The 12,426-nt window shown below is 48.8% G+C and overlaps 1 protein-coding gene across 2 annotated transcripts; it reads left to right on the forward strand.

Moving 5' to 3' along the window:
* The first annotated feature begins 1,266 nt into the window (after positions 1 to 1,266).
* On the forward strand, positions 1,267 to 11,336 carry DAP3 (death associated protein 3). 2 transcript variants are annotated; one of them, XM_083374331.1, is made up of 14 exons: positions 1,267 to 1,502; positions 2,401 to 2,512; positions 3,088 to 3,136; positions 3,363 to 3,479; positions 5,496 to 5,597; positions 5,881 to 5,989; positions 6,461 to 6,553; positions 7,817 to 7,947; positions 8,201 to 8,281; positions 8,905 to 9,060; positions 9,590 to 9,649; positions 9,778 to 9,867; positions 10,559 to 10,676; positions 11,183 to 11,336. In XM_083374331.1, exons 3-14 carry the CDS (start codon positions 3,095 to 3,097, stop codon positions 11,266 to 11,268), a joined length of 1,185 nt encoding a protein of 394 aa, XP_083230457.1. In that variant the 5' UTR covers positions 1,267 to 1,502; positions 2,401 to 2,512; positions 3,088 to 3,094; the 3' UTR covers positions 11,269 to 11,336. The 2 variants fall into 2 exon arrangements, with proteins under 2 accessions (XP_083230457.1, XP_083230458.1); XM_083374332.1 differs by having other exon boundaries at positions 2,405 to 2,512.
* Positions 11,337 to 12,426: the final 1,090 nt, after the last annotated feature.

Raw genomic sequence — 12,426 nt, forward strand, 5'->3', positions numbered from 1 at the left:
CTCTCTCTCTCTCTCTCTCTCTCTCACACACACACACACAGAGACACTTAGGTAAAAGTGTGCGCGCACACACACGACACTCCCCCCCCAAAAAGGGCACACGTACAAACCTAACAGGCTCAGCCGATGAAGGCGCGCACCACACCTAATACACACTCAGATAAAAGGTGACACACAGAAACACTCAATACACACATTGATACACACACACACACACACACACACACACACACTCAATGCACACGTACTCGCAGGTGTGCTGGCACAGCACAAACACCCGCACACCATGCATGCCCCCCTCTATGAAGGTTTGCACGCACAGACCTCCCAGGCTGAGGATACAAGTGTGCACACACATCACACACACACACACACACACACACACACTCGCAGAGGATGGCATCTCCCTCCACCAGCAAATCTGGGGCACAGCCAGGCCCACCCCTTCCCCCCTCCCCCTCCCCCAAAGGGGTTTTCCCCCTCCTCCTCCCCCTCCTCCGCGGGGAGCCCCCCTTGGCCCCCACCCCGAAGCCGAGAGCGGCCTAGACGAGTCTCCCTCCTTCCCGGCCCCGGAAAGTCTGTCACGCCTCGGCCTAGCTGTCAGGGCGGTGGCACGGTCTCCTCCACCCCCACCACCCCCGCCTCACACCGCATCTCCGCCGCCTCCCCGGCCGGTCCGCCACGCACCGTATCGCGGCCAGGCCGCCGCCTCATCCGCAGGCCGGATGGCGGCTGCTGCTGCTGCTGGTGCTGGTGGTGGTGGTCGGGCGAGGCCGGAGCCGGGCGGCAACGGCGGCCTCGCCTGGCTCCTTCGCTCGCCCCTCACTCTGAGGGCGGCCGCGGATCCAAAATGGCGGCAGCGAACGGCGGCGGCGACGGTGACGGCGACGGCAGCGGCGCTCTGGCCTCAGCGCGCGCCTGCGCGCTCCTGCCCTCGCGCTCGAGCGCGCCCTGGCCACGCCCACCCCTCCTCTTTTTTTTTTTTTTTTTTTTTGGAACCCACCCCTCCTCGTCTTTTTTTTTCCCCCTCTTTCCCTCAGAGCGGGATGCCTTCCCTGGCTCGCGGGGGCGGGGCCGGGAGAGAAGAGACGCGGGCCGCAGCCAATCCAGGCCGGACGGGGCCCGCCCTCTCCTCAGCGCGGCCCGCCAATCGTCGTCGCCCTGCCAAGAGAAGCGAGGGCGAGGGAGGGGGAGCGCGAAGAAAAAAAAAAAAGATTCGGGCCGAGGAAGATTGTCCCTCGGCGGGACCCGTCGCCCGAACGCGGGGACGCCGTTGGGCTGAGCCGCGCGGCAAGTTAAGATGGCGGCGCCCAGCACAGCGGAAAACTCCTAAGGAACCGTGGAGGGTATTTTTTTTTAATCCCTTCACGGCGGTTGGCGTTTTTTCCCTTTATTTCCCCTTTTTTGTGAGGAGGAAGATATATTTGGTCTTTGGTGGAAGGCAGGGACGACCAGGCCTTTTTTGGGGAGCTTTTTTGCTTTTATTCCCCAGTTGATGCCAGGTTTGTGTATGTGTGTGTGTGTGTGGGGAGGGGGGGAAAACACAATTAGACGCCCCCCCCGGCCGTCGTATCTCTTCATATAAAGTCTAGAGACGACCCCGCGAGGAAGGACGACCCCAGCCTTGGGCTGGTCTCTCGATCGAGCCTACCTCGCAGGGTTGTTGTGCAGCCTTTCCCGACATAGTGGGGGGCGGGGCTCCAAACGTGGCTACGAAGTGACGAAACTTTCTGTCTTCTGCCCCGAAGTTACCTGGAGCAGAGTTCTTCAAACTTGGCCCTTTTATGACTTGTGGACTTTTAACTCCCAGAATTCCTCAGCCAGGCAATGCCTGCCTGAGGAATTCTGGGAGTTGAAGTCCACAAACCATAAAAGGGCCAGGTTTGAGGACCCTGGCCTGGTTCCTTGAGAGTGGGTCTTTAGTTGGGTCTCACATCATAGAAAGCAAATTTGAAATGTCCTTTAAAATCTACAGGAAGTCCTCCACTTACAACGGTTTTGTTTAGTGACTGGAATTACAACGGCACTGAAAAAAGTGACTTATGACCGTTCTCCACACTTAACGACCGTTCCAGCATCCCCCACGGTCACGTGATCAAAATTCAGACCTTTGGCAACTGACTCCTATTTATGACGGTCGCAGTGTCCCTGGGTTACATGATCCCCCTTTTGCAACCTTCTGAGCAGCCAAGTCAGTGGGGATCCGCAAGATTCACTTAACAGCCATCTGGCTAACTTATTTACTTAGCGTATGGCTGGTCACACACAGAATTAAAATCTGGCTAACTGAACAACTGCAATGATTCACTTCAGTGGTTTTTTTACTTGTGTGCACGCTGCTCTTAATTTCATTGTGAGCTACAAAATGACGGTAAAGATTCTATGGAAATGTCTTCCCAGGCAGGTCGTAAAACGAGGCAAAGCTGATGTAACAAACATCCCGCTTAGCATCGCAAATTTTGGGCTCAATTGTGATCGTAAAGTCGAGGACAACCTGTAGGTGAAAATAGAGGTAAGAGCGGATGCTTAAGTTCCTCGTGATAAACCTTGAAGAAACAAATTTTTGGGAGGAAAACAATGAAAAGCAACAAAAGAATACAAGATCCTCTTGCATCTTACTTACGCTTTAGAAAAGAATTGGTTTTATTTATTTATTTATTTGTTTGTTTTTATAAACCGCCCTTCTCCCGAGGGACTCGGGGCGGTGTACAGAATAAGGTAGGTATACAGATTGAACAATAGTGAAAAAACAATAGTAAAAACAAACTGGGACCCCAATTAGAGCTATCAGGCCAGGCCGCACTGCTGGAACAGGTAAGTTTTTAAGTCGCGCCGGAAGGTGCGGAGGTCGGGGGCCATCCGGATTTCGGTTGGCAAGCTGTTCCAGAGGGCTGGCGCACCCACTGAGTTTGCTGGTCTGTAATACCTCCGGAAACCAACTCTTTCCTTTAGGCCATCGAGGGACTTACATAACTATTACTCAAAGCTTGGCTTTTCAGCAAGTTAAAAAGTGGGGGAGGGGGGGGAATCCTGCTTAAAAGAAACAAAATACCTTTTGTTCCAAGCAACTGCTATTTTTATTGGCAGGAGGACAATGCTGAGGACTTTGAGTAAACTTATCCCACGGGGATACATGGTGAGTTCATCCACCTGTCTGTGATTTGGGGACGAGGAGGTACCCAAAACGTAGAATCGTGCTGTTCATTTCTTCTTCAGGCTATGGATACCCAACCACTTGTTTCTAAACCTGCCATTTTATTTTATTTTTAAAGTTTTAGCAGTTCACCTTTCTTCTTCTAGCTGCCGTTTTGAAAAGCCAGGCGCTCTCCCTACTCATGCAGGCTTTTTTTTCCTTCCCTTAGCTGGAACTGGATGGCTTTCTCCACCCCAGAACCTGGCAGAGGACAATGTCAACCCAGAATGCCCAGCTTCAACCGGAAATGCCCAGAGCTGCCTTCTTCACCAGCGAGAGCGACCCAGTGAGTTAATATTAGGCACGGAAGGGGCGTTTCCAATCATCCGTAGACTCTTTGACAACGGTTTGCGACTCTGAACCAAGCAAAGTAGAATATTTATAGTTTGACTGAGCCTTGTGTGTGTTTGTTTGGAAAGAGGGTCTCCTTGGTCAGCGTGAGTTGTGTTTGTAGGACAGAATAATCCGGCAATCCTTTTAAATTGTACGTAAGCCACCGTATGCTTCCCTGTTATACCTTTTCTCCAGCATCTATTTAACTTGGATTGATGGGGTGGGGAGGTCAGTCCTTTGAGGTAAACCAGATCAAAAAAAGCCACAAAGGCTTGCAAGATTCTGTTAACTATTTGTCTGATTGTGTGCCATCAATTTGCGTTCCACTCCTAGTTGATAAGTGTTATCCATGATAATCTGTCCCTTTATACCGCGAAGGGCGGTATAAAAATATGATAAATAAATAAATAAATCTGTTCTTTCAAGTCTCCCTCCAGCTTCTTAATGGTAGTCCCCTTTTCCCCTCAATTAGAGCTTTTTCATTAAATGCTCCTGTAATAGTTGTTGTTGTTGTTGTTGTTGTTGTTATTATTATTATTATTATTATTATTATTATTATTATTATTATTATTATTATATCCTACAAAGAAAGTTGAGTTCCAGTTTCCCCGTAGAGCTGATTTTCAGTTCCACCTTGACCCGCAACCTGCAAAGGCTTTGCCTGGGAGATCCCAAATCCCTTCCCCACCTCTAAGAAAGCTGCAAGCGTCTCCTAAAAAAATCTGGAAATAGAAGTTATTTCTTTATATCAGCTCCCAATCAATACTTGGGACGTCAATTGCCAAATGTGCAGATTTTGGTGGTTGCCAGTTTTTTTTTATTTATTTTTTTAATAGTCAGGCCGGGACTGCAATTAAAGCCACTCGCACACCATGTCGTCGGTGCGGCAGCCAAAATGATCAAACAGCCCTGCCATTCAAAAGGGACACATCCTAAAAATCAGAAGCTCCCCTCAGGTTGTGCGTCACCTTCCTTTTTACCATTTGAGCTGCCGCAGACAAAAAAAAAATGTCATCGGGAGGTTTTGTGGCCGCCTCTGCCATTGAGAATGTTCCCCCCCCCCCGCTGAATCTTCTAGGGGTCTCCATGGAAACCGGAACAGGCAGGCAAGACCCTGTGGTGTAACACACACACACATCTGCAGAAGCGCAGGCCGGTCCCTGCCATCCAGAGTCTCCCGGTTGCCAGGCAACTGATCTTTCCCTGTCAACTTGGAACAAATAAACCCAGTGTGGGCATAGGCACCCAAAGCTGATGGTGGCAATGGATTTAATCCTATTTTACTCCGTTCGAGATCACCAGCGCATTAAGAAAGAAATCTTAGTCCCCTGGGCTAAAGGCGTTCTTGATCCCACCACTTTTATGCTCCCAGACCGGAAGAACGATTGCATGAAGGCTCACTGGCCTCTATCCAGAGCCTTCTAGAGACACCTAAATGACAAGAGCTCATTTAGTGGCCGTTCAAAGTTACAACGGCACCAGAAAAAGGGACACGTGGCTGTTTATTTTCACACGACGCGTTGCAGCATCCCCAGAATCAAAATTCGAACGCTTAGCAATGGGTTCACATTTACGACGGTCGCAGCATCCCCCTTTTGCGACCTTCTGGCAAGCCAAGTCAACCGGGGAAGCCGGATTCACTTAACGACCAGGTTATTTGTTTTAACGGCCAGAGCGATTCGCTTCGCCGCCGTGGCAGGAGAGGTCGTGAAGCGGGGCTAAAAATCGCTTCGACGTCTCGCTTAGCCACAGAAATTTGGGGCTCCGTTGCGGTGGCAAGTTGAGGGCGGCCTGTGTTCTCCTCGTGGCGACGCCACCCGGCGATTTGCCGTTCCTCCCTGTGGTTTCTCTTAACGGCTGGGAAGGTCTCGTTGTTTATGTCCAGAACAAAAGAGACATTTGAAAATTCGGCCTGACGATCCAACACCGGCCGATCTCTGCACCGCCTTCCTCTCTTTCCATCCTGCAGGCCGAACACGGCGAAGACCACCTGGGTCACTTTTACACCATCTCGCCCGAGGAAGTGAAGAAAATGCTCCCCCATGGGTTCCCAGCTCGGTTCAAACTCCAGGTGACGTGTCTGCCTTTCCACATGTGGCCGGGTGAGCCTGTGAACCCTGGGCTGGGCCCTCCAAAGCAGCCCCATGCTCTACCCTGATGTTGCTAAAATGACCCCTCTTTCTCAGGGGGTCTTCAAACCGGGCCCTTTTATGACTTGTGGACTTCAAGTCCCAGAATTCCTCAGCCAGGCACGCGTGCCTGACTGAGGAATTCTGGGACTTGAAGTCCACAAGTCATAAATGGGCCCGGTTTGAAGGCCCCCTGCTCTGTCTGCTTTCTCTTTCCCCTGACAGATGAAAACCTTCAACGAAGCTTGCGTCATGATTCGGCAGCCGGCGCTCGAACTCATTACCTACCTCAAGCACACCAACTTGGCTCATCCAGCCGTCCGATATCTCCTCTGTATCCTTTCCGACACAGCTGAGGCTGTTCTTTTCGCCGAGTGAGACCAGGCAAGTTTCTGGTCCTCGTGATGACGCCGTTGCGGAATCAGATTTAAGAACAGGGTTAGACCCAGCGGTTTGCAGGATCCCTTCTCCTTTGAAAAGATCCGTGATCCTACCCAGGTGGTCCTCACTTAGCGGCCGTTCAGAGTGACAGAGGATGTCCCCCGAGCCCTTTAGGTCAGGACCTCTTTTTGAAGTTGTGACGGCTGCTCGCATCGACAATCCCCAGTCGCACGGCTGCAATTTTGGACGCTGGGCACTCGGGGCTAGCTTTTGCAGCCCTTTGCAGCGTCCCGCAGTCAGGTGGCCACGATTCTCAGCGCCGTCGTTAACTTGGAACTGTCGACAGAACGAATAGACGTAACTCAAGGAATACCTGTAGATGCATGGGGATGGCTATGGCTTCTTCCTTAAAACGGTCTTGAAGATGGAGAGAAGACCACAGGGAAGACCATGGTTCTCTGCCATGCCGTTCATTATTGTGCAAGGCAGAACTGGGTCATCGTTCACATTCCAGACGGTAAGAGCAATACCGGTACCGCTTAGGCTTATATATTGCCCGATAACGTTTTGTGGCACGCTCGCGGCATTTTACAATGCAGGAGCATTATTAGCCTTTTTTAAAAAAAAAAATCCCATTTATATCTCGCCCTTCTCTGAAGACTCAGGGCGGCTTACAATCTAAGAAGCACAAATCAATGTGCTTAGCAATAGCCTTCATTCTATGTATATGCCTGCTTATTAGGGCTTTCGCCCCCTCCCAAGCAGCATTTTTTTTTTTACAAAGTCAGCTTATTGCCCCCCCAACAATCTGGGTCCTCATTTTTCTGACCTAAGTCCCCCTTGAGCCCGGTCAAGATCAGAATAACTGAGTTAGGACCTTAGAGGTAATAATAATAATAAAGTTGGAAGGGACCTTGGAGGTCATCTAGTCCAACCCCCCGCTCAGGCAGGAAACCCTACCCTATTTCAGTCCATCTTCTAGTTCAAGCATACCTATACCGTTTTAGACAAATGGTTGTCCAATCTCTTCTTAAAAACCTCCAGTGATAGAGCACCCATAAAAGTCTGGTGGCAAGCTGTTCCCCTGGATAACTCTCCTCACTGTCAGAAAGTTTCTTCATTCTAGATGGCTTTTCTCTTTGATCAGCTTCCGTCCGTTGCTTCTTGTCCTGCCTTCAGGTGCTTTGGAGAACAGGTTGATGCCCTCCTCTTTGTGGCAGCCCCTCACATATTGGAACCCTGATATCATGTCACCCTTAGTCCTTCCACCCACAGCCTGGCTCAAACTCCAGGGTGTGGGCAGAGTTAGCCTGCAGTAGTGGAATTCTAGCCATCAGGGCTCCTCTGAAGAATGCACCGTCCAGATTGGCCAGAGGTGTTATGCAGAAGCCATAACTTAAATGACCGATTAAAGCACTCTGCATTTTGATGTTCCCAGGCCTTACAACTTTTTTTTAACAATCCCTCTGCTTTGGGTTTTCTCTTTGACCATTAACTTACAAGGATCCTTGGGCAGCTAAATTCAACTCTCTGTATTTCTTTATTTTTTTAAAGAAAGGGTATTCCAAATTGTGTTTTTTTTTAAAGTTTGGGCAGTATTCGTGAGAGCGGAACTCTCATGAGATCAAGGGGAAAACGTCCTGCGAAAAAAAGGCCCTTTTATTCGGAGAGCTTCAACGGGATGGCGGTACCTTCGGGCCGATGCTGGACGTCCGAGGTTAGAAGGAGATGTTTGTTACATGTCTTTGCCTCACCGTCGTTCTTTCTCTCCCTGCCGCAGCTCACCTCTGGGTGAAGAATTGTAAAGAATTGCTGCCATCTTCCTACAATCCCGAGCGGTTAGACCAGCCCATGGAAGCGGCAAACTGGCTGAAGAATTTCAGAATCACCAATGAAAAGATTTTAGCCCAGGTTGGCAAAAAAATCTCTCTTAACCTTTGGGGAGGGAGAGAGAAAAACATCCATTCGATTTCCAGCTCGCCCTTGACTTAAAAGCCCATCCATTTAGTTCTTTTCTTCGGAAAGCTCCGTGGAATTTCCAGGGTCACGAGCAATAAATTTCTGGACATCTGTTGCTTTCACGTCCTTCTTTCAAGTTGCTTCACAACAGGGATTTTTCTCTCTTAATTTAGTGTTTCTTTTTCCTTGTCTGTGCGCACTGCAGATCAAAACACAACAGAAGTACATATGGGGCAAGCGTGATGTCACCGAAGAGGGCTGTTCTCTGCTAGACTTGACTGACAAGGTGAGGCTTCTATTAAAAGTGGAAGAACAGTGAAATTCGTACACCGTTCCTATTGAATTAACGCCAACTGCCTGTGGGGTAGTTTATTGCGAACTCCTTATTCACGGCTGTTTTACTTTAAAATCTCCGAGGGGCTTTACGGATTTCCCTAGCGTGTTAAAAGAGAGCCGGTTTCTTGTAGTGCTTCGGGTGTTAGGGTTAAGAGAAATTAGGAGACCAGGAGTTTGAAAGCTGGCTGGGTGACTTTGGCCCAATCACCAGGAGATGGTGAATTCTAGTTCTATCATAGCCATGAAAGCCAGTTGGGAGATTTCCTCTCAGCCTGACCTGCCCCACTGGGTGGTGGTTGTGGGGAAAGTCGGAGGCAGGAGCATTATGGAGGCCACTTTGAATTCTTAAAAAAAGAAAAAATAATGCCAGGATTTCATCACCACCCTGCAAACCACGGAGCTTGTAGCCCAGTTGTTCAGGGTGGCAAGATGGCCCACCGTTTCCTCCCTCCCTCCCTCCCTCCCTCCCTCCCTTCCTTCCTTCCTTCCTTCCTTCCTTCCTTCCTTCCTTCCTTCCTTCTTCCCTCCCTCCCTCCCTCCCTCCCTCCCTCCCTCCCTCCCTTCCTTCCTCAGGGCTTGGCTTGGGTGAAATATGCCAGCGATGCCGTCGGGGTGATCTTGAAAGAGCTGAAGCACCAATCCTGCCAAGGGTCATTCCGGCTGCTTGTGGCGGTGGATGGAATCAACTCCCTTTGGGGGAAGACGGCGTTGAAACATAACAAGCAAAACGTAGGTTCTCTCCTTGACTTGGCCCGGGACATTCGCTTTAAGTGTAGCTTAGCACATAAAGGTAGTCCTTGACTTAAGACCATTTGTTTAGTGACTGGACTAGCGGGGACCTGATAGCAGTCTCCCAGTATTTGAGCGACTGCCCCAAAGAAGAGGGGATCAACCTGTTCTCCAGAGCCCCTGAAGGCAAAACGAGCAATGGATGGAAATTAATCAAGGAGAGAAGCAACCTCGAACTAAGGAGAAACTTCCTGACTGTTAGAACAATTAACCAGTGGAACAACCCGCCTCCAGAAGTGGTGAATGCTCCAACGCTGGACGTTTTTAAGAAGAGACTGGACAGCCATTTGTCTGGAATGGTCTAGGGTTTCCTGCCTGAGCAGGGGGTTGGACTAGAAGACCTCCAGGGTCCCTTCCAACTCTGATATTCAGTGTTCTAATCTTCCCAGTGTATTGTCTTTAATGAGGGTGACGTAACGATCTTTTCCCAAATGTGCTGAAAATGTAACATTTTTCTCTTCCTCCTCAGGTCTCAGTGGAGGAGCTGACGCTGATACACAACCTCAGGAAGATGGTGGCAAACGACTGGGTGAGCACAGCACCCTTCCCTCCAGGAAGTTAAGACGGAGACAGAGCCGAGGCAGATGCCACAGCTTCCAGGAGGCTGGCCGTGGATAGGCTTGTGGCTCTGACCTGTTGTTTCTTGTGTGTTTCCAGACAGGAGGGGCCGTCGTAGCCACGCTCAGCCAAACAGGAGCACCCTACACGCTCCGACGGTTTTATTTGCCGCACGAACTTCTGGGACGGGTGAGTGAGCAGCTGGTCTGAAGGGCGAGTTGGAAGCCAGCTCTTAACGGAGTCCCACACTCCTCACCCTCATTGGCTTGGCTAATATTCAGAAGGAGTGGTCTGGCCTTTGTGCATGTCCGAACCTGGTGGCTTTCTTGCAGGTGTTTCATTACCAAGGCAACATCATCAGGGCTAGGAGGAGGGAGGAGGAGGAGGAGGAGGAGGAGGAGGAGGGATTGGGGTCCTTGGTGCTGTTTGAGCTTGGTGGTTTTCTTGGAGATGACCCAAGTAGGTAAAGTTCAACGTAGAAGGGAGTGAGGTTTCTACAAATCCTCCTCCTAGCCCTGAGGATGTCGCCTAGTTGGGTCATGAAACATCTGAAAGAAAACCACCAAGCTCAGAGAGGACCAAGGAGTCGTCGTCGTCATCCTCCTCCTCCTCCTCCTCAACCCCTTCTAGCACTGATGATGTTACCTAGCTGGGTCATGAAACGTCTGGGAGAAAGCCGCCAGCCTCAAGACAGCTCCAAGGACCCCACACTTCAACCCTGAGCTACGAATATTCCAAAGGAGGAGCTGGACGAGGGCAGGTTTCGCATTCTAGTTAATTGCCCTCCCTTTTCCCCGGACAAGCTGAAAGAATCTCCACTATCTAATCTCCTCGTATTCATCTTCATTCTACCCACCCCCGTTCTTTTTGTAAACTGCAGGAGGGTTTTGCCGCCCTGGAGCCTTTCGTTCCCATCCAGGTTTTCAACTACACAGATCTGGAGTTTGAGAGCTGCTATCAATATTATCTGGAACGCAAGTGGCTGCAGCACGAAAAAGGCAAGCTTCGCTATTTTCAGAGTCAGGCTGTGGGTTTGCTTGGCTTTCAGTTTCCTGCCTGGTTAAAAGGGCAGAGGGTAAAGTCAAGAGATTGGTTCACCTCTGGGTCAAGGCGCCAGGATAAAAACCAGGAGACGGTGAATTCTAGTCCCACCTTAAAAAAAATGAAAGCCAGCTGGGTGACTTTGGGCCAATCCCCAGGAGACGGCGAGTTCTAGTCCCGCCTTAGGCTTGAATGCAAACCGGGCGACTTTAAGCCAGTCCCTCCCTCTCTCAGCCCAGGCCACCTATTTCTGGGGAAAATGGAGGAAGCAGTATTAGGATTGTTCCCCATCTTGAATTATTTATAAAAATAATAAAGGTAGGATTAAAAAAATCGTAATTAATAAAATAAAGCTTGCTTTGTAAGATTATTTTTTTTGCGTTTCTTCCGGAGCCCGTTCCTAACCTGACCCTTTTTCTTTTTTCTTTTATATGTATATGAAATTCTTTCCATGCTGAAATAGCCAGCACCAAGGAGGGTCGACTGGAGCTCCGTTTTCTGTCTGGATGCAATCCCGGACTGTTTGAGCGAATCAGCGCTTTTTTGTAGCAAAGGATCTCTCCTGACACATGGACATCACGGCTTAAATTCCCTTGTAATAAATGCTTTTAAAGCTTCTTCTTTGGCATGTGCTCTTTTTACATTAACCGGGAATGTTGAGTCCTAGAAAACTTACGCTCTTTTTTTTTTTTTACCATCAAATGAATTCAAACCTGTTTACAGACACTGCCTCCTACGTATATTAAGCCCATCAAATTTTAACTCGGTGCGTTAGGAAGACGTGCTTGAAGTAAAGTTCAATTCTTAAGTAGATGCTGTTTCTATGATTAATTTTATGGTATTCTTTTCCTGTCTCCTCGTTCCGTTGGATTTTGTTGGTAGTGAAAGAAATTAACCTAAATCTAGGTAAAATCCAGAGGTATCAATAAAATAGATATTATTTATTTATTTATTTTTGGGACTTATATGCCGCCCTATCTCCCGAAGGACTCAGGGCGGCTAACAACAATAAAACGCAATAATACAAATGTTTAAAAAGATTAAACTAACAAGCCCCAGTGATAAAATGATAAAATATTAAAAATAGTCTACTTAAAAATCCATCGTCAGTCCAGGTCAGCCTGATGGAAGAGAAATGTTTTAAGACCGTGACGAAAGGACCAGAGATGCGGGGCCATCCGGAGCTCAATGGGAAGTTGATTCCACAGAGAAGGCCCTCCCCCAAATTCAGTACCACTTTATTACGTGAGAACATATGAGGATGATGGCTTTCTCAGACTTTGGACTAATTAATTTCAAATTGAGCTGCTCATTATACCTAGTATTTAGTAATGGAGTCTTGAGTTGTCCCCTTTCTCTCCTGCCGTTTATCCTGCTATGAATGCTCCAACACTGGAAGTTTTTAAGAAGAGACTGGACAGCCATTTGTCTGAAATGGTATAGGGTTTCCTGCCTGAGCAAGGGGTTGGACTAGATGACCTCCAAGGACCCTACCAACACTATTGTTTCTTCCTCTAGGTTGGTTGTTTTAGATCGCAGGCTTGCTGAGTTGAACAACCTGTATTCCAGGTAGATTTACGAGCAAAAAATGGAATAAACTTCCATTATTCAATTTACAATATGCTGCATGAAAAAAAAAATCCACTCAAATCTGTTATCCAATTCGCCCTATTAATTCCTTGAGACTAACATAGAGAAAATAATGGG

This window comes from Vipera ursinii, assembly GCF_947247035.1.
Source record: "Vipera ursinii genome assembly, chromosome: 15".
NCBI classification, from domain to species: domain Eukaryota; kingdom Metazoa; phylum Chordata; class Lepidosauria; order Squamata; family Viperidae; genus Vipera; species Vipera ursinii.